At 36.6% G+C, this 24,486-nt stretch overlaps 2 protein-coding genes across 5 annotated transcripts in view; one reads left to right on the forward strand and one right to left on the reverse strand.

Annotated features, from left to right (window-relative positions):
* LOC112157392 (teneurin-3) overlaps positions 1 to 15,883 on the forward strand; it is an 800,843-nt gene extending 784,960 nt beyond the window's left edge. For all 4 annotated transcript variants that reach the window (XM_036213709.1, XM_024290091.2, XM_036213711.1 and 1 more), the window contains 13 exons: positions 4,352 to 4,533; positions 4,722 to 4,848; positions 5,679 to 5,876; positions 6,009 to 6,068; positions 7,190 to 7,534; positions 8,829 to 9,073; positions 9,150 to 9,331; positions 9,458 to 9,660; positions 11,177 to 11,287; positions 11,377 to 11,519; positions 11,631 to 11,755; positions 12,313 to 12,443; positions 13,638 to 15,883. In XM_036213709.1, the coding sequence (XP_036069602.1) occupies positions 4,352 to 4,533; positions 4,722 to 4,848; positions 5,679 to 5,876; positions 6,009 to 6,068; positions 7,190 to 7,534; positions 8,829 to 9,073; positions 9,150 to 9,331; positions 9,458 to 9,660; positions 11,177 to 11,287; positions 11,377 to 11,519; positions 11,631 to 11,755; positions 12,313 to 12,443; positions 13,638 to 14,393 (2,808 nt within the window). In that variant the 3' untranslated portion in view covers positions 14,394 to 15,883. The remainder of the gene's footprint in view (positions 1 to 4,351; positions 4,534 to 4,721; positions 4,849 to 5,678; positions 5,877 to 6,008; positions 6,069 to 7,189; positions 7,535 to 8,828; positions 9,074 to 9,149; positions 9,332 to 9,457; positions 9,661 to 11,176; positions 11,288 to 11,376; positions 11,520 to 11,630; positions 11,756 to 12,312; positions 12,444 to 13,637) is intronic.
* A 556-nt stretch (positions 15,884 to 16,439) lies between these two features.
* Positions 16,440 to 23,358, reverse strand: dctd (dCMP deaminase). Its single transcript, XM_024290095.2, has 6 exons — positions 23,069 to 23,358; positions 22,328 to 22,427; positions 20,268 to 20,403; positions 18,536 to 18,652; positions 18,199 to 18,295; positions 16,440 to 17,258 (listed from the first exon to the last, which is right to left on the reverse strand). The coding sequence occupies exons 1-6, from the start codon at positions 23,101 to 23,103 to the stop codon at positions 17,174 to 17,176; spliced, it is 570 nt and encodes a 189-aa protein (XP_024145863.1). The 5' UTR covers positions 23,104 to 23,358; the 3' UTR covers positions 16,440 to 17,173.
* Between the last annotated feature and the right edge of the window lie 1,128 nt (positions 23,359 to 24,486).

Genomic DNA, 24,486 nt, shown 5'->3' on the forward strand with positions numbered 1-24,486 from the left:
AAACCAATCATAATTTTATTTTGGGATGGGGTCTGATATGAATTTACTACAACAACCACTGGCATTGTCAAAAAATTGCAGAAACTCTGGGTTTCTCCGCAAAAGTCTGTTATGAGGCGAGCAACAGAGTAGATGTGAGCAGATTCCAGCCGGGCCGACCTGAAATCCAGCTGGATCAAACCTCTCTCTAAAACCTTCTTATTATTCCCCACAGACACAACAAGGAACATTTAGGAGAAAAAAGAAAAAGCTGGAAAAAAATTGCAATTCCAGGAAAAATGTCAAATGGACAGCAGTGCTCTTAGGAGAGAATTTCTTATTTTTTTGGCTGCCTGGAAGCTGAACCCACACAGGCAGGCAGATCACTGTCTGTATAATAGCATAAGAAAGATCACATCATGGAGCTGTGAGGTCTGAGATGTTCCTCTTCCAACAGAAACTGTTTATAGATGTAGCCCAAATAACGGATATGTGAATTTCGCCTGGATTTTTTGGGGGGTATTTTCATTCAAAAACATGTTGATTAGTTTGTTCATTAAATGTATTCTTCTTGTTTTTATGAAATTACACCTAAAACTGTAATTCTATGTTGCAAAAACAATTCATTAAACATTTTTATGTCTTCCACAGCAAAATTAATCAATTTTTTTCTGATGGAATTTTCTGTTTTCGCATGATTTTATCTCTAGTGTGTGAATACAACATGGAAAAATGACTAAATAAGGGTAGTGCCCCATAGGTGAGGTTGTGCTCATTAAAATTATACCAAATAAGCATGCATGTAGTTTTTGAAATAGCAAATACAGAGAAAAGTAGACAAAAATGAAGTTTTAGGCGCTAGGTTCCAAAGGGTTAAAAGAGGGTGTAAAAACAGTTTCCTCCTTGTCAGTGAGCTCGGGGCTCACTCAAAGGTGATGGAAACATCTCTCCCCATTACATTAAAGATCAGTTCATTTTCAAAAGTGTCCCACCAGCTGGAGGTCCAATCAGACTGCTGACTGACAGCTGAGTCTGTGTGGGTAATGAAGCAGTGACCTTTATGACATCAAAACCAGGATCAAATATATTTTAAGTGGGTGTTTTACCTCAAATTTGATTAAAATGATTCTCAAAAACAATAAAATAAAGTATTTGAGGATACAGAAATGAAACTCTTATGCTATTCTGTCATCCATCCATCATGCCTGCAGTGTTTCGGGTGGATGACCCCCGTTTCAGCATGAAGGAGTTTGAGAACAGGTTCACAGAGTCAGATTCCCACCCACGGGCACTTCAGAAGTTCAGACTTGGAGACTCACCTGAATATTTTTAGCCTGTCATCAGAGGCTGATGTACACCTGTGCCGAGTAATTCCAGCTGTGCGTTAGATGGAAACACAGAGCAACTTTTCTCTAAAAGAGTGGGGCTCCTCATCCTGTCGGATTCGTCAATTGTGCGCAGGTTTTACAGACAGGTAACAACTGAGAACAGTGTAAACCTCTGACCACTGCAGTGAGGCAATTCGCTTCCTCTGTGATGCTCTGTGAAGCATTTTGCTTCCCTCTGTGTCCCTTTGTCTTGTAAGTGAAAGGAGTCACTGTAAATCCACATGAAGTTGTTCTGAGTGATTACCTTTTAGCAGTGATGAAACATGTCTATCCTGATGGGATTTGTCTCTTTCAGGATAACAATAGCCCTCTCCGTAGGCCATGAGGGATCACTGAATGATTCTGATGAGCCTGAAATTGAATTTTGTTCCATTCCTCCGAAAGGGTTCAGGGCTGTATTGGGATTTAGATCCCGCCGGACTTCTGGGTTTGGACGTAGCCGCGGGCAGAAGCGAGCAGTGGAAAATAAACTCTCAATGACACCCGCTCCGTCACATGGCTGGCTTTTACCTCAGCAGTGGAGTCGACTAATGGAGTTGTGAGGAAGATTAAAGCAGGACTTAAGAGTGCAAACATGACATGCCGTGCGTCCGTCAGGAAGATTAAGGGCGGAACAAAAGTTAGGGGTTCATTTCCAACCTGTCAGTTATGTGCTTTAAGACCGCTTACATTTTTCCGGGCAATTTTCTCTGTCGCAAACATGTTTACCCCGTTGAACGAGGGAGGCGAGAGGGCAAAAAAGAGAAAGAAATGGAACTGTTGAGTGGAAGCTGGAGTGTGCAGCAATGCTCAAAAGTCCAGTGAGAGTGGGATTTTTAAAAATACCTTTGAGGAGTTGCCTGTAAAATCAATGCCAAAGGTGCTCTGAAGTAGTTCTGGTGGCATTTAGTGGCCCTGATCCTTACTGAGAGATTTTTATTGAGTTTTCCATTATTTGTTTCCCTTGTTTGTACATTTTATAGCTTTCACTCTCTTCCTGCCCTTTCTAAAAGCTGTTTAAAAGGGAATCCGAATTTTAGCGTTTGTGTGACACACCATAAAAAGACATATTTTAGTCTTTTTGTTTGAGATAAAAAAAAATATATTTTTTAATTCTGTTTTGTAGGTTTTCCAGGAATAATAAACTTACAGATTTGCACTATTTAGAACACGTGCTCACTCAAAGTTTTTTTGTATTTCGTAATTTAAGTCGCATTTTTTTTAATAGTTTAGCCAGGAGTGTGACTTATACTCAGGAGCGACTTATTTTTTTTCTTTAGACATAAATAGGCTCAAAAATTTCTTTGTTTCTCAGTAAACATTGGTTGTCCTTTAGAGGTTGTTTCCTCTAATGACCGCTAGAGGGCGCTGTACCTGAGTATTTGCTACTGTCTACAGCAGAAGAAGTGTTAAACATGGATGAGTTTTCCTCTGAAATGTTGTTTTCTTTTGATACACATCAAAAGATTAGTATTGTTGTTGTTTTTATTTATTTATTTATTTTAGTTACACTAGGCTTTGCAGATTTGTTCTGAAGCGTCAGACTTTTCTCCCAAAAGTGCGATTTAGTCTCCAGAGCGACTTATACTCCAGAAAATATGATAAATAACAATCAGGTAGTTATAAGGAAAGCTGAAATGTATAACACATTTAAAGAGTTATTAATTAATGTGAAACCCCTGAGGATGAATTGCATATTATTTAATTTAGGCAGTAACCTGAGTTCAGAACATGTAAATGTGTATTATTAAACACAATTCTTGTTACTGTTGGCAATTTTTGAAAGATAATAGGTGTGGTCATTTTGATTGAATAAATAACAAATAAGTTAATTATTCAAATTCAACCATCAATTTCCTCATTATATGAGGTGATACAGAGGTGACTTAAGGGATGCTGATAGATCTATGTTCAGGAATCCTTTCATGAAAGACTTATGCTTGTGTTCAAGAAATAAATGGAATCGCTCACTTAGAAAATGTAGCATTGGTTCATCAAATATTTAAATTGCATTCGCTATTTAAATGTATTTCTTGTATTTTTTGGAGGCAAAAAAATATATTTTTTGTTAATTTTTAAACAAAGGTTTTCTTGGGAAAACATATGTCACAACCATTGACTGTATATGAGAACTGAACCGAGTGAGTCTGATGTCAGTGATTAAATGACTCCTATGAAATAAAGTCAATTTAGACACCAGCTTTTTTGCAATATGGATGCTGCAATGTTGGAGCCAGACAACATCAGTAAGCAGTGGTCATAACCAATCAAAATTGGTTTTGTGTGGAGATTTAAAAATGAATCCATGTTTATTCAAATGTTTCCAGTTACTGTATACACACATGCCCATTTGCAAATATTTTAAAATGACATTACATTGACTTCCTGGCTTTATATTATCTTATGCTAAACAGCAAATTATTTTTAGATACCGGTAAAGCTAACCTTTATTCAAATAAAGTCAAACCACGACTCAGAAGTTACGTTCCTCTACATTAGTATTAGCCTCAACATACTGGTTCTCCCCAAACAGTTCATCATTTTAACAAAAACTTCCCACTTTTCTGTCTTCTTATCTAACATTTTGTTATTCTTAAAAAGACTATCAGAATAATGGAAGCACAAATAAGAAACCATGAGTTACCTGAACTTGAAACAAAAACTTATTAGCACTTTTACTGGAATAGAAGTTAAAATAGTTTACCGGTATCTCAACTTAGAAAGAAAACAGAACAGAGAAAATATATGGTATGATATGTAGTGGAAAATGCCTGAAGTGGTGCTACAGAAACTTTGAAAAGTTTACAGACAAAAAGAGATGCTTCATCCTTAGTGTTTTGAACTTGCATTACCTATTCCAGTTTAAACTTGACAAAAACGAGTCAATCTGCAACTTTTTTAGGAAATAACATGCTTATTTAACTTGCCAAGAGCTTAATTGTTCAATAATGTTTTCCATATCCCTGTTTGCACCAACTGTTATTTATAAGAACTGCTTATTTCAGGTAAACGGGAGAAACTTGCTGTCGGTGGATTATGACCGAGCACTCCGAACAGAGAAAATCTACGATGACCACAGGAAGTTCCTGCTCAAAATCATTTATGACAACCAAGGCCATCCAACTCTGTGGGTTCCCAGCAATTCCCCAGTTCCCAAGCTGCTGTCAGTGAACCTGACATACTCCAGGTTAGTGCATCTCCATGGAGATTTTTTTATTCAGGTGATCTGCAAACAGCATCTCTGAAATAAAGACACAAAGTTTTGCCAATACACCTGATGTTTGTCAGGGTTTAAAGCTGATGGTTTGTCCATCATATAGAAGAGTATCATTGTCAAAGATTTTATTACTACAAACATACTTTTTGTGTTTGTAGCACTGGCCAAGTGACAGGTCTGCAGAGAGGTCCAACAACAGAGAGGTGGGAGTATGACAGTCAAGGAAGAATCATTTCCAGAGTCTTCGCCGATGGAAAGATATGGAGCTACACCTACCTGGATAAGGTTGGGAGTGACACAGCTGCCCTTTTAAGAAGCTCCATCATGAGCATGATGAAGATGACCCTCTTGGTCTCTAAAAGACTTCATTTTTCAAGCAAAAAAAAAGAAACCCATATGGATATAAAACAAAGAACCCTACTGAAATGAAATGACACCATATGTCTTTGTAAAAATGGGGTTTGCAATAGCCTGCAGGCCTGAACTGTATGCATTCAAAACAAAGAATTGGCATGCACCAGCATCATTTTCACTTTTATAGGAACCTGTTATACTTTTTTTCTTAAAGGAACAAAGCACAGCTAGTTATATCTACTAAGTCAGATACAGAAAAATCCCTACACCTCAAGTTTAAATGATATTTTGAGCACAAAAAAAAAAGTGAAAATCATTGAGCATAAAACACATTTGTCAGGTTTTAAAAATCTTCTTAGAAAAACCTGGAAGAATTGTCAAGGTCTTTGGTGAGGGTGGCTTTGTAGCTCTTGCAGCCTTTGAGTGGACCAGTATGTGCATTTTTTATGTATTCTAGAGTCAAATGTGAAGTCCTCTGGCAGACAAAGAAGCTGGTGTGAAATTGGCTCGTGGTGCAAGACCGTGATCCCAATCCCAGCAGCAAGTCAACAAAAAAAAGAGAGAATTAGAGTTGCAAAGACCGGGTCAAGGTCCAGACGCTAACTGATTGAAATCCTTTCCAAGGGTCTTTAGAGACTTGAACAAATGCCTTGAAACTGCAATAACCTAAAACAACATAAGTATATAATTATTCCTTCTTTTGTCAGGTAGAAAATTGAGCTCGAGTCCACCTGTGTGCTTTTTTTCTCTCTCTCCAACAGTCCATGGTGCTGCTGCTGCACAGCCAGCATCAGTACATCTTTGATTATGACTCAGGAGACCGTCTGTCAGCGGTCACCATGCCCAGCGTGGCTCGTCACACCATGCAGACCATCAGGTCCATAGGTTATTACAGGAATATATACACCCCTCCAGAAAGCAACGCGTCTGTCACAGTGGACTACTCTGAAGACGGACAGGTCTGTGGCTTCAAATACATTCATGCAGGTTGACATGAATTCTGATGTTAAATCTGTCATAGCTGATTTGGCTTACATATGAGATCATTATGTGAACAGGTTGTTGACGGTTCTGCCTATGTTTTGTTCCAGCTCCTCAGAGTGGCGTTTTTAGGGACTGGACGTCAGATCCTGTACAAATATCGCAAACAGGTATGATAGTGAGGAGTAGCTTAACCTGGATGATTTTATTTTATTGTTATTAATGCCCCGATATTATCTTGTGCTCATTTCTAACTTGTATAATTTTGACAAAATATATTTTTATGGAGAGGAAAATTTTGAAAGTAATTTAAGGTTTAAGTTGATTTATTCTGGAAAAATAATAGTGCCTTTTTATTATTCATAATTATGTTAAAAGTTACAGTTTTAAAGTTTTTAAATTGTCATTCTGCTAACTTTTTGGACTATTTTGACATTCACTAAGAATTTTTTAAGGCTGCTTTAGAGCTTTGCCAGTATTTCAGCTACATACTAGCTGTTTTGGCTAATTTAGGCTTTTTTCAGTATTTCAGGCAATTTTGAAGTTTAGCTTTTTTTAAGCTACATGGTAGCTGTTTTGGCTAACCTAAGTTTTTCTTTTTTTGTTTGGTTAATTTGGCATTTCGCTAATATTTTAGCTGGCTATCAGCTTCATCATTTTAGGCTATTTTGGAGTTTAGCTAATATTTCAGCAACATGCTAGCCATTTTGGCTAATTTAGGCTTTTTGTGTTATTTAGGCTATTTTGGAGTTTAGCTAAAATTTCAGCTACATGCTAACTGCTTATTAAGGCCTTTTTTTTCAAAATTGTTTTGGCTATTTTGAAGTTTAGTTATTTTTTTCAGCTACATGCTAACTGTTTTGGCTAACTTAAGTTTTTTTTTTCGTTTTTTAGGCTAATTGGGCATTTAGATAATATTTTAGCTGGCTATCAGCTGCAGCATTTTTAGCTATAAGGTTTACTGATTTCAGCTCTCAACTTCAGTGTTTTCAGATATTAGCTTCAGCATTTTTAGCTATCAGCTTCATCTGCCAAATTTAGCTCACAGCATTCACGCTAGCATTTTCTTAATAATGCTATATATCTAGTTCATAATTAGTTTAAAAAGTTATGGTTTTAAAATAAAAATAAAAATCTGTTTTACAGTATTAAATAAATGTTCTTCCTGTTCGGCCCGTGACATAAAGTGTGTTTTGGATTTTGGCCCCCTTGTGCGATTGAGTTTGACCCCCCTGACCTAGATGGACTATTTTAATTGTTACTGACACAAAGTCTTCATTGGTTTTATCAGAACAAACTGGCAGAGATCCTTTACGACTCGACACGAGTCAGCTTCACATACGATGAGACCGCCGGCGTTCTGAAGACCGTCAACCTCCAGAGCGAAGGTTTCATCTGCTCCATCCGGTACCGCCAAATCGGTCCGCTGGTTGACCGGCAAATATTCCGCTTCAGCGAGGATGGGATGGTGAACGCCCGCTTCGACTACACCTACGACAACAGCTTCAGGGTCACCAGCATGCAGGCCGTCATCAATGAGACGCCGCTGCCAATCGATCTCTACCAGTTTGATGACATTTCTGGTAAAATGGAGCAGTTTGGGAAGTTTGGAGTCATCTATTATGACATCAACCAGGTAAGATTGGAAAACGTACAAACAATATTTTAAAATTCCGGTTAAATTAATGCAGCAAAAACTGAATAGCACACACTCTTTGACATACCGTGAATCATTGACTTTTGCATAAAACGTGAATCCGCTGATTTTGATGCAGAAAAAAGTAGCAGTTGATATCAGATTTGCATATTAAAGTGTTGCATAATGAAGCTGTTTTACATGGATTGCATAAACAATTCACTTCTAAAAAGTGTCGCACATCAGCACAAGGCTGCTTTTTTCCACTTCCTGGAATTATGTTAATTGCACAAATGGTTACAGAGTTAAGGTGGGCAAAATAATGAACATTAAAGCAAAAGTTCTAGTTTAAAGAGTTAATTAGTAGGGCTGAGTTTCACTGCCAAACTCCTTTAGAATAATTATACTGCATTTAAGGGTTTACAATTCAAGTTAATTTCCTACGAATACATGTATTTGTCAAATTCACACTCTAAAACCAATTTATCTTAACTATGACAGACTGCTTTCTTTATTAGTAGTGGCTTAAACCCAACAAAAAAAATATTTTCATTAATACAATAATAAATTCCAGAAAATTGTGATTTAGTCAAAACATTCTGCCAAGAAATTGCTTTAATAGGAAATTAATTTTTAAATTTTATGAATTTCATTTTTTAATGAAAGATGGATTTAATTAATCCTTTTTTTTTTAAACCCGGCCTTAGTTATTCATGTTGGTTAAGTTTGTTTTTACACCTTGTTTTTTTTTTTACATATTTAGCAAAATAACAGCTGTAAAACCAATGTGCAGACCAATATTTGAGCCCAGAATTCATGAAAATACGAAGAGCTTTAGAGAAATCAGGACAGTTAAATATTGTCATCACCTATTATAATTGTTATTGGGTCATTCGTTAAACTCTGATTTCATGAAACGGCACTCGAGTTTTTAAAAGACGAAACTACATGCCAATTTTTTTTTCTTTTTTTGAAGGTTGTAAACAAATGTATGAAAGTCTGAACAAAATTCAGCAATTTAAAGATGTACAAAACCTTAGTAGTGGAAAAACTTTACACAGCTAAATGTTATCAATTATTTCCTATTCTTATTCAGCTGGGTGTTTTTCCCAAACTAAATCTGTTGGTTAGTGGCAGAATATCCAGACTTTACATGCATCAGTGACTCTTACTGAATGTTTGTAGAGCCAGTCCTCCCAGAACACTTTTGTTTCTGAAAGTCTGATTTGCGGGGATTTCTGTCACCATGCAAAATAAGTTATTGATTTTCTGAGTTTGTCTCTGCTTGTCTCAGATCATATCCACGGCGGTGATGACCTACACTAAACACTTTGATGTGCATGGCCGCATCAAGGAGATCCAGTACGAGATTTTCAGGTCTCTGATGTACTGGATCACCATTCAGTATGACAACATGGGCAGAGTCACCAAACGGGAGATTAAGATTGGACCGTTTGCCAATACCACCAAGTATGGGTATGAGTATGATGTTGATGGACAGTTGCAGACCGTCTACCTCAATGAGAAGCTGATGTGGAGGTACGGCTGTTCTACCTAAAAGAAAAATTGTCTGTAGTTCCAGGTCTCAGTGCTTATAATTTGTTGGTATTTCCAGATACAATTATGACCTGAATGGAAACCTGCACCTGCTGAACCCTGGGAACAGTGGCCGGTTGACCCCGCTGCGCTATGACCTAAGAGACCGAATCACTCGTCTGGGAGATGTTCAGTACAGGATGGACGAAGATGGACTTCTAAGACAGCGAGGAGCTGAGATATTTGAGTACAACTCAAAAGGTGATATTCAGTTATTGCTAAAATGAGCAAGAAATAAACTGTTCTTTAGCTTAATCACTTTAACCACTCAGTTAAAACACCTCACGACCAAAGTATGATTTTCAAATTTGCTCCTTTTTGCTTTAGGTCTTTTAACGCGTGTGTACAGTAAAGCAGCCAGTTGGACCATCACGTACCGCTATGATGGTTTGGGTCGGCGCGTGGCATCAAAGAACAGTTTGGGTCAGCATCTGCAGTTCTTCTACGCAGATCTGAATTACCCCACGAGGATCACCCACGTCTACAACCACTCCAGCTCTGAGATCACCTCCTTCTACTATGATCTGCAGGTATAGATGCCTCACACACACAGTCAGCTCTGTTAGCTGATGAAAATTTTGTTTTTGGTTTAATTATACTTAGTGCTAAGTGATTAAAAAAAATAAATAACTTCTCTTGCAAAAGTTTTGAGGTAAGGTGGACAGCTTTTCTTCAGTGAGCCTCAAAGACATTTAAAAAAATGTTGTTGGTAGCTCTAGGCTTTTAATTGTCTTTTTTTTTTTAAGGGTTATTAATTTTAGTCATTTTAGTCTTTTTCCTTCTTAAGAGCATGCAAAAAACGAAGACATTTCCATGAGTTTTGTTGGATTTCATTATAGTCTCCAAATAAAATGCTTAAAAAGTTGTTAAATCTGTAATTCTTTAAACTTTAAATCACCTTTCGGGGTTCTTACATGACAGGGGTCTGCAACCTTTAACTCTAAATGAGCCATTTAGTGTCATTTCATACAGACCAGAACCCACCGAGAGCCACAAAGTCGCATTTTATCTTTTAAAAATACACAATATTTATGCTTTTTTGACAATTGAGTATGTATTTATAAGTTTTTTTTTTAAATATTACAATAATTGAATTAAAACAGTGTCTGTTTACGTATACATAACAGTTGTACCTTTGACAGCAGTACACACTAGTTCCTTTCAAAGTAAAACACATTCTGTGTCAAAAAGGTCCTTCTGCTTTTGCAGCTTTTCTTAAATTAAAAATGCTGCACAGTCAAGCATGATATTATTCTATCATTAGGATTTTGGTCTGCTTTTTAATGGAATCTCTTTATTTAAAAAAAAAAAAACTCAAAACTTTTTGAGTAACCTGAGCTTTTTATTGAACTCTAAATCATTTTCAATCATTTTAAACCACATTTGTTCATCATTTTAATTATTTTAGTGTAATTTACCAAAATAAAAATACTTTTAGAGACTTTTATTTGACTAACTATAAATAAAAAAAAAACAAATTTAACGAACATTTCTACAGAATTTCAGACAGTGCTTAGATACTTGACATGTTAAAAATCTAAACAGAAATAACAACACTTAACTAAATAATCTCTTATTTATTCAATCGTTAGCATTTTTAATTAAAGTTAAAGAGCCACAGGTTGCTGTTATATCACAAAGGATTCACTCACTTTTTCAGGTCAAATATTGCAAGTGTTAGACCTAATTTAAGATTTCCCTGCAACATTTTAGTTGAGGTTTATTATTTACTTATCTGTAAACATGTTATTGTCTTCTCTATTATGTTCAAAGACATATATCAATAATTGCCAAATAATTACAATGAACTAAACTTTTACAGTAAAAAAACAACTTTGATTTGTTGTCTTTGAAAACAGGAACTTCTGTTATTTATTGTTTCTTCTTCAAATGCTTATTCAGATCATTCCTAGTTGTAGATATTGTCACAATTTTAATCAAAATATCACAAACATTCTTCAAACATTGCAGTTCAAGGAGTTTTCTGCAGACATGAATTTGTGGGAAAGTTCCAGATCATTAAAAATGACGTTCTCTACTGCACAGGGCCACGTGTTTGCCATGGAAATCAGCAGCGGGGATGAGTTTCATATTGCGTGTGATAACACCGGGACTCCGCTGGCCGTCTTCAGCAACAACGGGCTGCTGCTGAAACAGGTACGCGTTTGTTTTCTTGTAAGCTCTTGAGCATGTAATCTTTTTTTGTGCCTTCACATCAGATTAAAACTGCGTGTTGGTGTGTGTAGGTGCAGTACACAGCATACGGAGAAGTTTACTTCGACTCCAACCCAGACTTCGTTCTGGTGATTGGTTTCCATGGAGGTCTGTACGATCCTCTGACACGACTGCTGCATTTTGGAGACCGAGATTACGACATCCCTGCAGGGAGGTAAACCTTCTGCCACTGATTTGCTCTTTTTCAGTCCAAGCACGGATTACACTGACACTTGCTGTGAGTTGTCAGCGTCTCACATGTTTTTTTTGCTTTATGTAAACGCAGATGGACCACTCCTGACATCAGCACTTGGACACGTGTTGGGAAGGAGCCTCAGCCCTTTAACCTGTACATGTTTAGAGGAAATAACCCCATTAGCAAAATCCATCAGGTCAAAGAGTATGTCACAGGTACCTAGAAAGTGAACATTATTTTTGTTAAGTTTAGTTAATGTGCTGAATTGTAGAGATGCTTGCAGTAGCATGAAGGTTTGTGCCAGAATTCTGCTCTATTTTTGATCAGTTGGAGATTTTTTAGAAGAAACATCTCAATAATTTTACTTAATCCCATTTGAACCATCTTAACATCATCTCTGAGTCATGATACTTTTTTACTTTTACAGCCACATAAATTCAGCGGAACACTTTAAACTGAGAAACATTTAAATTTACAGTTCATTTAATTTAAACAGTTTTACATTTATTTTAAAATTATGACAAAAAAATCAGATAATTTGCTTATTTTAAAGGCTTGAAGCAAAGTATTCAAATAAATATTGATAGACATTTTTAACTACAGTTTTTTAGTTTCCAAAATACAATAAAATTCTTCTTGCATTAACTAATAGAAAATAGATTTGAATTTATCTGAAGATTCCAATAATGTTTTTGTCATCACACAAAGAACAAAAATGCATGTCAACATGATTTTACTGTAAAATAATTTGTGTTCTCTTTTTAATGTGCAGATGTCAACATCTGGTTGGTCACGTTTGGCTTTCATCTCCACAATGCGATCCCAGGATTCCCCATTCCCAAGTTTGAACTGAGACAGCCATCACTGGAGATGAAAAAGAGTCAGCTGTGGGACGATCTGCCAGTAAGTTTGCTTCTCTTTGAAGAGGCGGATTAAGAGTAGAATATAAAAAAATGTCACTTTGCTTCTAAACTGGATTTAACATGGATGGCAGCAGTTTTTCATTTACAGCAATGTCTGTTAAAGGAAACATTGAAACAGCTAGTTTTTAATCTGAATAATGATTCTGAATGCCTCAATCGTTGTCGTTCCTTGAGCACTTTGAGAACATACTCGTCTGCAGCTCCAAACTGTTGCTCAATACGTTTGCATAGAATTACAAGCCCTAAAAAAAAATTAAAACTCAACAACCATTTCTCTATTTTCTGCAGAGTTTCCTAAAAACTTAATGAAACTGGCAAAACCAAAATAAAATGTAGCCTAGATTAAATTTTCTAAAAACGAAAACTCCATATAAATATTTATTTGTAGTTTGGCGTTCATTAATGTGAAATTCACTTATGGTCCAAAACCTGCTTCTACAAACATTAAATGAAAGTCCCTGACACCAAAGTACTTCCGCTTCACCCATAATAAACGTTAAACCCTTTAAGGCCTGTTGTCTCAAACGTATAAAATTACTTACATGTAGCAATTACTAAAAAGCAAAAAAACATAAGTGAATATATTTTTTCATAGCTGGAAAAAAGTCCAGGCGTTAAGGGGTTAAATTCATTTCCTAAGAGTTCCTCTTTTTGTGTTTTCCCCACCCCGTGATTGAATACTTTTCTTAGAAGATGAATTCAAATGTACATCATGTGTTTGCTTCATTTTTGATTTTTTAAAAATGGGAACATCAAAAATTATTTGTTTTACTACAGTAGTTTAGAAAATGATAAATAAATAAAGCAGTCCTTTTTTCCCCTTTTTAGTTTTAGCTTGAAAAACAAATGATATGCTGGTATTCATAGTTTTTTTTTTTATATTGAGTTTTACACGGGCGCGCAGGATTAGCTCCACGAGCGCACAGCTCTCCACGATAAGGTAGAACTAGTTTTAGGAGCGTAAGAATACTTTCATAGGGAAGCAGGAAAGGTCACGGGAGTGTAAGAAAACGAGCGCGGAATAGTACAAGAGCGGACGTTGAGACTGTCCTGCACCCGTGTAACGTTCCTTGCATGCGTGGAGTTTGATATATGCACCTGGGGGACTTACGGTTGAAATTTAACGCCATACTTTTACTGTGTTTTCAAGCATCAAACCTTTCTGTCTCCACAGATGATCTCAGGTGTCCAGCAGGAAGTGACCCGGCAGTCCAAGGCTTTCCTGTCCTTAGAGCGAATGCCAGAGATCCAGCTCAGCCGACGGCATTCAGCGCACTCCAAACCCTGGCTTTGGTTCGCCACCGTCAAGTCTCTGATTGGAAAAGGGGTGATGTTTGCCATCGTCCAGGGCCGCGTGGTCACCAACGCTTTGAACATAGCCAACGAGGACTGCATCAAAGTGGCCGGAGTTCTGAACAACGCCTTCTACCTGGAGGATCTTCATTTCACCGTGGAGGGTCGGGACACGCACTACTTCATCAAGACCAGCCTCCCCGACAACGACCTGGGCGCTCTGCGGCTCACGTCGGGCAGAAAGTCTCTGGAGAACGGCGTGAACATCACCGTGTCTCAGTCCACCACTGTGATGAACGGGAGAACCCGACGCTTTGCTGACGTGGAACTACAGTACGGGGCTCTGGCGCTCCACGTGCGCTATGGGACGACACTGGATGAAGAGAAAGCCCGGATTCTGGAACAAGCCAGGCAGAGGGCGCTGTCGAGCGCCTGGTCCCGGGAGCAGCAGCGGGTCAGAGACGGGGAGGAGGGCGTCCGGCTGTGGACCGAGGGAGAGAAAAGGCAGCTGCTGAGCAGTGGCAAAGTCTTGGGTTACGACGGCTACTACGTCTTGTCCATAGAGCAGTACCCCGAGCTGGCAGACAGCGCCAACAACATCCAGTTCTTACGGCAGAGCGAGATCGGGAGGAGGTAACACGGCTGGGAATATTTGGAAGAAATCCACCCCCTGACTGTCAGAGACTAACAGTAGTTTTAACACAAAAGGGATGTCACAGAAGAAACTGTATGAAGACTGAAAGGGCCCACCGGCTCGCCTCACTTTCAGTTTTTCTTTGACTCCAACTGACCGCCGACAAAAGGAACTTCATGAATTCACGTTTTTCTTTTTCCTTTAAATTTTTCTTTTTCCTCCAACGTTTTGATTTCTACCCCACAGACAGCATCCACGCATGCCCCTGCACCCCTCCCCGTCGCTCTCTGGTAGGCGGGACTCACCTGACAGGCCACCTGTCACACAGTGGGACTTTAGTTCAAATAGCCAACTCAGTGTTTCAGCAGTCATGTGCCTGCAAGCATTTAAACCGCTGCGCCTGCAGACGCTGCAGGGAATGATGCGTCTCTGTGGGTCCAGATGCAAGCGTCGCTCCGGCTTGTACACCTCTTTGTGTATAGGATTTATTATTCCATGGCTGAAGCCATCGAATGGAACTGTTGAGGACTCTCTCTAAGAGAGACGGGCTCAGAAAAAAGGACTACAATTTGTAACAAAGTTAAGAAAAAGACTTTTTTTTTGTTTGAAAGTTTCTGTTTTTATATATAAACTTGGATTTGCTTCAAACAAAAAGGGGATATAAAAAAAGTTTATGTACTATTACCTACATGTATGCCACTATTAATACTGTAACTACACTACCACCACCACCAGAATGGATCATATGAACTAAACCAGGCTTTGCGTTGTGCTTTCTTTTTCCGTCTTTCTGATACTAGTCAGTTCTAAAAGCACTTCTTCTTCATCCTCTGTGCTGCTACAAGGTCTGTGACTCCCACAGACCAGACATGCAGTCAAATGGCGACATGTGCGAAGGTGGTGGTAGTGGGGGGCGGGCCCACAGAGCCATGTCTGGAAGGAGGCCCCATCGACCCCGGAGCCCCTCACTTCTGCAAACGGTGACTCAGCTTCATAATGCATAGACCTTGTGCTTTTGTCAGTCAAAGGTTGTAGTATTGCTTGCAATAGAAACATGTTGTCATGGCTGTGGGGGGGTCCGGGTTGCTGTGAGTGGCAACAAACTGTTGCTCCTCTTTCGTTTTTGCTCGTTTCTCCTTAAAGGGACAATGCATTGCCATTAGTGACATTACTGAGTAACTGTAATAGCTCAAGAATCGATGTTTTCTCATTGATCGTGGGTCTCAGTGCTCTTTTAGAGGAGTTTGTGTTACATGTGTTTACAAAAAGGATGGAAAGCTCTTTGAAAAAGGAAAGTGCAGGAAATTTACACATAAAAGGTAACATCACGTACGACCAATCTTTATTTTCCAGACACTAAAGATGAGTTGACAATGTTTTGTTGATTTTTTTTTTTTGGAGAGAATCCATTTATCCGTACATCGATATTAGTCTCAGAGAAAGTAATTTATGTACAGTGTTTCTACAGTAAAGAATAAAAACTCTTGAAACTAGTTGTCATTTTTTAATGCTCATCAATTTTATGAATTTATGGACGTCTGCTAATGATTTTTTTTGTGCCTTTTATGGGATAAATGCTTTTAATAGTTTTGTCAAAGCTGTAGGGTATTGCTCTTAAAAAAACCTTAGCATTGGAAAAGTTTAAACATAAGAATAAAAATATTTCAGGACTTTAAACTAAAGTCCTGAAATATGATTTTCACTGTAATGAAATGAATATCTTGTGATTTTTTTCCAAAAACCACTTTATTTGATGTGGTTAAAATATGTTTTAGCTGTTTATTATTTTCAAAAAAATTAAATCAATGGACCATTGTTGGAAAAAATTGGAAAAAATGGAAAGGCAAGTATGTAGAATTGATGAATTGCCCACCATAAAAAGGCCTAATGTGCAAAACTAATTTATTTTTTATCTTCGCAACTATTTTACAATTATGTGGTCTCTCTTTAAGTTTGAGTTTATTGATTTAACAAATTGTTATTTACTAAAAATAAACATTTCAGAGTTAAAAACAATCATCCAAGTTTAAGAATAACTTTAAAAAAAAGTTGACCTGCAAGAATTGTATTGACCTTAAAGACAAAAACATGAGTATTGGAACTCTGCTGACAGAAATGAAACAAAGTGACTTTAAATCTTAATCACATGTAATAAAAACTACTAAGAACTGATAACCTTTAAGACTGTGAAAAAAATTGATAATCAAAGTTCCAAGCAGCTCAATGAACCAAAATACAAATAATAACCCAACTGTATTTCAGTTTTTCTGATTACAGTGTTACTATCCTGCAGTCCACCTTTCCTTTAAAAACTAAAAAGCATCCAGCATCCTTCACACCAGACAGAAAGCCTTAAAAAAATATAACAAGACTTTCATAATAAAAAAATAAAGTCCTCAAACATCACAGAGAATTCACAGCTGATCAAACAACCAGGAGATGCAATCACATTCCTAATATCTCACAACCTTAGCTTCTTCGACTTACTGATGAATCCGATTGATTTAAACAATAGATTACATTTATTAACGTCTATATGCTGTGATTTTTCGGTTTATCACTATTACAGATGGAAAAATATATCAAACATACAGAGAGGCTGGTTTAATAGACTCTAGCTCATTTGCTCCAACAACCAAAAAAAATGTAGAAAAAAAGGTGTTGTGATAATAATAATATATGTTTGAAGTATTCTACCGTTTTCCTTTGGGAAAGCAGCGGAAGTCTAAGAAAACTCAATTTAAGCCGCCCCCATCCATTCAGCAAATCCTTGAGGCATCTTTTCAGTTGGTGGCACCATTCAGCATTCCAGCCTGGTTAATGGAATTAAAGTCAATGACAACCTGAGTCCTCTTGGGCTCGAACTGCCTGACAGAAGACAAACAAAACCCCCGTCAGTGAAGCACAGAGCAGCAGATGTACCACAACATCTGAAATATTTACTTCTGTGTTTCACAGCCCTACAATCTCACAATGTTCTCATGCAGATTATCATCTAAAGACCCAATCCAACGAAAATCATGTTTCTAACATGTTCCTGTAGCATTTTTCTGATGATATATAAAATACATTTAAAATAATTTAAGATTAAAATTGAATTTTTATTTTATTTATTCAAATTCTAATGGATCAGGAGCAGATGTTTGAAAATGGTCGTGTTTGTGATGCAGCAACTGTCATGGGCGGGCCAAATTTTTCTTTGATGTATCCATTTGTAGAGAAATAGATCCATGTACGATTTCAATTTCCACATCTGAGCTGCAATTTGGCTCAAAACTGTGCGGCTGATTAGCTCTGATATTGCTTGCCGTTTTTTTGCTACGCTAATGTTAGCTTGCTATAAGCTAGCGGAAGAGTGTAAACCAATGGGTTATATAGGCTAGAGACTCAATGCTAGCTTGTTCCCATTGTCAAAGATACGTAAAGAGCGACAGCATATTGAATAAGGCCGTAAACAATAAGATACAGATTCAGTAAAATGCTTAATTTTGATCTGATTTTAAAAAGAAAAAAATATATAATCGCAAAATAAAACCCAGATTGTGGTATTTATGTTTTTGTACAAAGTCCAACAAATTAACGACTTTTATTTGAATAAATACATTATTATATAGGAAATATAATGTATCCCTGATGCGTGGTTGTGATTTTATTCAAATCTACACAAACTCTTAGACTTCCTGGTCTGTGTTTCAAGACGGCTCGGTGGATAGCAGGCATCACCGCAGCGTCGAGAGTTTATTAATAAAGTAGCAGCTTTCAGAAGGTCCCCTTGTTTAAAACTGAAGACAGTGACTGTTTTTTGTACCTGTATTGTATTCCCGCCATGTTGAGAAGTCTTCTGGACGCCGTCATCTCAGGTGTGTCGTGGTATTTATCCGAAAGGTAGATCACTTCCTTGAGACCTGGATAGACATGAGGTGGGAGAAATCTGAGCAACTTTAAAAAAAAAAAAAAAAATAAATCATCTGAGACATTTCAGTCCTTCAACATTATTACTTTTTTTGTTTTGTTTTTCCAGGCTTAACAGATTAAAGGAAAAGAACATATCTCAATATAAAGGACATGTGTCTTTTTACTGTCTGTGGTGTGCTTTAACAGATCACGCTATAAATGAGGGTTCTTTTGGTTCTGTCAGTACCAACCTGCCTGGATGATCAGCTTGGCGCACTCGTTGCATGGGAACAAAGCCACATACATGCTGCATCCTTTCACATCTGCGCTGTTCTTGTTCATGATGGCGTTCAGCTCTGCGTGACACACTGTGGACGAGAACATCTGGATCAGTCTGAGCCTGAAGGATAAGAGCAACACTTCATTCAGTCATCAGAATAAGCAGACAGACTTTAGATGTTCCCTTATTGTTAGAATATTACTTCATTATATTTAATATACTATTGAATATTGGGGTTCTAATTTACTGAGTCTATGTGAATATTTGACGGTAAGAAGGTAAGAAGTGGAGAGGAAAAAAAAACAGCAGAGTGGAGCTCCACATATCAGATCTTTAACAGAAAGAAAAAGAAAAGAAAACCTCCAACTTGACCTGTTCGTCCAGTTAGAGGAGAAGAAATATTTGGTCAGCTGGTTTTGCTTTTCTACATTTCTCATCTGCTTGTTAAAAAACATTACAGGAGTTTATTTTATGTAATTATTTATTACCATTTACCTGATGAATGGACAGGTTTATTCTCCATCTACTCTAAAAAAATGTATTTTTAACATGTTTTTGTACTATTTTTCTCATAATGGAGAACATGTATAAGAGAATTTAAGATTAAAACTGCATTTATGAGTATTTCTTTATTCAAATCATGTTAGATCTGGAGCAGATGAAAACCGGATGTTTCAAAAAGCTCAAGTTTGTGACACCACAATCGCCATGGGTGGGAAAAAGTTGCCCTTCTATCTCCGCTCCAATTCTGACTCATCCAATCCAGCCGCTCAAAACTGTGCAGCTACATAGCTCCGATATTGCTGTTTTTTTGCTACGCTAATGTTAGCTTGGGCTTGTGAGATGTTTGACACTAGCAGGGGAGAGTGCAAACACAGGCATGCTGGGAAATTAGTTTTATCAACAGTCCCGCCCACAACCTAAAGAAGAATTTCTAACATGCACCTGCTGCTCTGCATAAAAATATTTCTTAAAAATGATATTTTTTTTTTAATTATTATTTTGGTTCAAACCTGCATCATCATAATTAAAAGACCACTGTTAAAACTTTTACAATACATACACAATACTACATACACAAAACAAACTACACAATAAAGCAGCTTTCCTCCTAAGTATGACTCCAAAGAAAGTTCCCATAAATATCGTTTTTTTTTTCCACATTATTTAAAGACTCCTCCTGATTATATTTTGTGTTTCAGTGCAGCCAAAAAAGAACAGCTACAGCTTCTGAGTTCATTTCCATGAGATATTAGGACTTATTACACCAAAAATCAATGATCATTATTGACCTACATGCATTAAGCATGAAACACTAAAGCCATACAAGGATTTTTGTAAAAACAATTGCTCTGAAAATCTTCCCAGAACTTCACACTTCACTGTCCTCACTGATTTGTTATAGAACTACTGCAGTTGACCTTGAAGAAGAAAACAATTCTAATATTTTTCCAGAAGATTGAACCAATAATAAATATATTCAATGTTTATGGACAGTAAAATACAACAGATTTTCATTTAGCGCAATACTTTTAACATTCCAAAACAAACAGCTTATGTGTTTCACAATGGGAGTTTCATCCTGAGAAACCTAAATATTAAGAGACATTTTTTTATGTTTGGCTCATAAGGTTGAGGAGTTGAATAAATAACAGAACTTATAAAGTAGAGATAAACTTTGCATAAGAGGATGACTAGCATACCATAGGGGTATTTAGTGTCCAGGCGGTCATCAGCAGAGCGGGACCAGGGCAGCAGGTCGTCATCACAGCCGTTGGGCATTCCATTGTAACCAATGCCGACTATCTTGTTCTCCTGGTTTACGATGCATGCACCCACCTGCAGAAAGAGACACTATGACTATGAGATATGTATTCTTTACATTAGTCTTTAATGCAGAATGCAAATGACTCTGCTGAAACATAATGACATCATGCATCATAAAACAAGTTTTACAGGAGACCAATCATCTCCAAAGCCATCCAACATAAAGACTGGAATCGACTTCACCAAAATGAACAATGTTCTGAAAATGGGCAGCACAAATAATTGGCTCACGGATTAATCCACAATTCGAATTAGTGCTGGACGATATGACGATATATATCGTGTGGGCGATGGAAAAGTGCCTATCATGGCATTTCTCCTCTATCGTCTATATCATCTCTTACCTAATTTGATCAATTATTACACCAAATATATAATTAAATAGCCCGAGACAATTGCACAGGTACTGCCTCGTCAGTCTGTACACAAAAAAATGTATATAGTGAAAATAAAGACAAATTAAAAAGAGATTCTTTATAAAGAAAGTCCGTCTTGTGATTTTGCAACGTAAAACCGCTTTAAGTTCTTTGATTCACACGCGCTCGAGTTTTACGACATACTTTACGCTACTTAACGAGAGTGGGAAACGATGGACGGAACAGCTTGAAGTTGTTTCCCCGGAGTTGAAACAGATACAGCGATGCAGGCAGCCCAAGAAGAAGCACTTTCAGCAAAAGAGGGTATGTCTGTGATTTGGTTTCATTTTGGATTCAAGACGTCTGACGATGAGCAAAAGACTGCAATATGTAAACAAGCTAGGAGGCTATTCCTACGTCGATAGTAACACAACAAATCTTCTATCACTCAAGGAAAGTCCACAAAAATGAACACATGAGATTATAAAAATTAGAGATAAACCAAATTTGTTCAATAGAGCTGTAACAAGTATTCAAACACTCAGATTCTAGCAATCTGCTGCCGAAAACTCGAGTTCGAAAATTCAAGACGTCCAAGATTGCTGATTCATGATCTTTAAAATATACTAGTGTCATAAAATATTTATTGCTCTGGGATACAGAATAAAGTTGAATTTTAAAGCCAAATATGCTGAGCAACTGTCACTAGAAGTAAACAACTCTTCTAAATAAAGCGTCTGTGAAGCTCCCCGTTTCTTCTCTATCTGTTCAAAAAAATTAGAGAAGTTCCGCTCACTGACTTAAGTTCTGAAAAAAAAATAGCTTTAACATCAGAGCTTTAGCCCCAGTGTTTATATTGTTATGGTTATGATAGCTCTTCCACAGTTGATGCAATTGACATAATTGTAGCAAAATTTTGTGCAAAAATATGTTTTTCTACTCAGAAACATGAAACTGTTGTGCAATGTTTTTCATAATTTTATTTTTTTTTACAAATTCAGTTTACATATCTTAGATTTTTGGAACAAATGTGAAGCCTGCTGTCTATCAGTCACATCTGCTTTCATTTGTTTTATTTTGCTGCACTAAAATAATGTTTGTTTCTCAATTCTGACTATTCAGTTATCTGTTACTTAAAATAGTCACAAAAGTATTTTTTTTAGAGAATAACTGAAAATATACTTTATTGTCGTGTATCGTGATATATATCGTTATTGTGATATTAAAAATTTTATTGTGATATACATTTTTTTCCCATATTGCCCAGCATTGATTCTATTCAATATATTATGCTTTGAATGGTATGTGAATTTTTTATTGAATGACAGAAAATTGAAATAATATGCATTTATTCATCATTTACACCTTTATTCAAAACAGGAGATCGGATTCAACAAAACATAGCAGATGAAAACACTAAGATTTTGGAAAAAGAAACGATATACTGAAAAGTATTTTCTGTCAACATCAACTCCATCACTTTTTGTGATGGTCGCACATAAAAACGTGCGAATAACATCAGCCTTTTTTTTAATCACCAATGCACTCTTCACACAGTCAATGTTTTAATCCAAAAATACCTGGGAGTTTGGGTCTTTGCTTCTTTGTGCAGAAAGAAAGGCAACAGCCATGAAGTATTCTGGCCATTCCAGGTAATCTTCTCTTTTCTTAGCAGGGAAACTACGAACAAACAAACAAATGAGTCATTTACACTTTTATAAAGGCAAAAATCGCAGCATATCTGATTATTTTTGTTTTCTTGCTTTATTAAAAAAAAAAAAAAAGACAACCAAGTGCTGGTAAACTAATACAACTAACACAGAACAGGTGTGTAGATCTCATTTAAAAAAAAAAAAAAAAACTCAGGTAAAGTCAAGAAAAAATGTTTCCAACTTTTTGACAATAAGGATTTGTCAAAACAGAAAAACAGACTGTTTAATACCAGACTGTAAATATAAAGTTAACTGCTTTAATATCGTGAATTTTCAGACAGGAGTCAATTTCAATTGCGTCACAAATGTTTCGAGCACGTGCTCTTGTGGGCTTTAAACAGAACCAGTGTAACACACACACCCATTTTGCTATTGATATTACCACAAAACAAAGATTCTGGTGTAAATATTCCTCAAATACGTGACTAAATACATTTTTAACGAGGCTATAAACGACAAAAGTTTATTTTTGACTCATGAATTCACTAGAACTAGAAAAAACATACAGATACACCAGCCAAAAATAAGATTAATTAAACAAGAATTTGGGGTTTGTCGCATCTTTTCCTTTAAAGTGGAGTATTGTGTCACGTAAAAGAGACATGTTACCTGCTATTAAGATGAGGCTGCTGACTTTCTTCCATGGCGAAAATAAGCGGCGTCTTTGCTCACGAGGCACTCTGCACTGCGAAAGTCCCGCGTTCAATGAAGCTAAAGAAATCCCTGAATTTTGCCTCGCAGGAAGGTGAGCTGCAAACTCCCTGTTCCGGTAACAAAAGTAGGAGGCGTTTTTACTGTAAGGAGAGGTAATTATTCATCTCATTACATTACTGACATTTGATTTTAATCTTTAACTCTGCAGTGACAGCTTTATGATACCTAGCAGGCAATATCCGGGACAAAAGTCACACAACGCACTCAAAAATACGGAAGAGGATAAGGACCAAACTTTCTGTCCACAGTGTAAGACAAATAAATATTGTAATTTCAATTGAATTTATGCAAATTACTCTTTTATTTGAGGCAAATCCTCCAGTTGTTTTCCTAATTCACAAATCGCTTTATAATGAAATGGAACTTACAGAAAAATGATAAATGTATGATCTTTTCAGTGCCAGATATTGTCTAAATATGCTATGTATAAGGAGAAATTTTTTAAATTAATTTGATGATGATTTGTTATAATGTTACTCTTAAGTTTAAATACGATACAGCAATGAAAACATTTTCCTTTATCATATTTTTATTATAAAGACATTATTTTGTTGATGCGCAAAATTTAAGACCAAAATCATGTTAAAAATTACTTTATGTTTTTTTTTTTGTTTGTTTGTTTTTGTTTTTGCACTTCAAAATTCCACAATGACTTAAGTTTACTTTAAATTTACTAAAGGTCAGATCAGTAAAAGTTTATGGGGTGAAATGCAGGAAGAAAAGATAGTATAAAAAACTTCAAGAAATTAGCAGAAATACTAATATTTATGTGAAGCCTGTTTAAATGTCTTTGTTCTAAAATAAATAGATGAAATAATAGTTGCAGACTCAAATCACACAGTTAAAGCAGTTTATAAAATGGAATTTAGGACAAAAATTATATGACAAGTGTATTACATGGCTGTAAAGTCATAAAGGCAAACCTGTACATCTGCACATCATTCACAGGGAGCAGCAGATCTCAGAAATGAACAGCAGAGGGCAGCACTGGTCTTTGTAGATTTTAATACCAGGACCCTTTTAAGGATGATAAATTTACCACTATTTTCTTAACCTTAAGTTAATTGCTAATAGGATTGGAATGGAACTGTCTGTTTGATGCAAAAAATCCCAGCAGGCTAAAAATATTGCATAAGTATGTGGTTCATGTAGTGTATGTCAAATAATAAAATCCTAATGTACAGTAGGTCCACTTTGTTAAGAACCAAAGCACGTCACATTCACACACATGCACTAGGAATCTTTTTTTGTTGTTGTTCATTATATGTCCAGAAGAGTTATTTTTCTCCTTGTTTAAAAAAAAAAAATCTCGA

This window comes from Oryzias melastigma, linkage group LG1 (assembly GCF_002922805.2).
Source record: "Oryzias melastigma strain HK-1 linkage group LG1, ASM292280v2, whole genome shotgun sequence".
Taxonomy (NCBI): Eukaryota; Metazoa; Chordata; class Actinopteri; order Beloniformes; family Adrianichthyidae; genus Oryzias; species Oryzias melastigma.

Coding starts and splice junctions, on each gene's coding strand:
- dctd (XM_024290095.2), bottom strand. CDS start 23,103: ATGGAAGAAAGTCAGCAGCCTCATCTTAATAGCAG. Junction 22,428..23,068: donor CAGCCTCATCTTAATAGCAG/GTAACATGTCTC, acceptor GTTTGTTCGTAG/TTTCCCTGCTAAGAAAAGAG. Junction 18,653..20,267: donor GGACACTAAATACCCCTATG/GTATGCTAGTCA, acceptor TCTCGTCCACAG/TGTGTCACGCAGAGCTGAAC.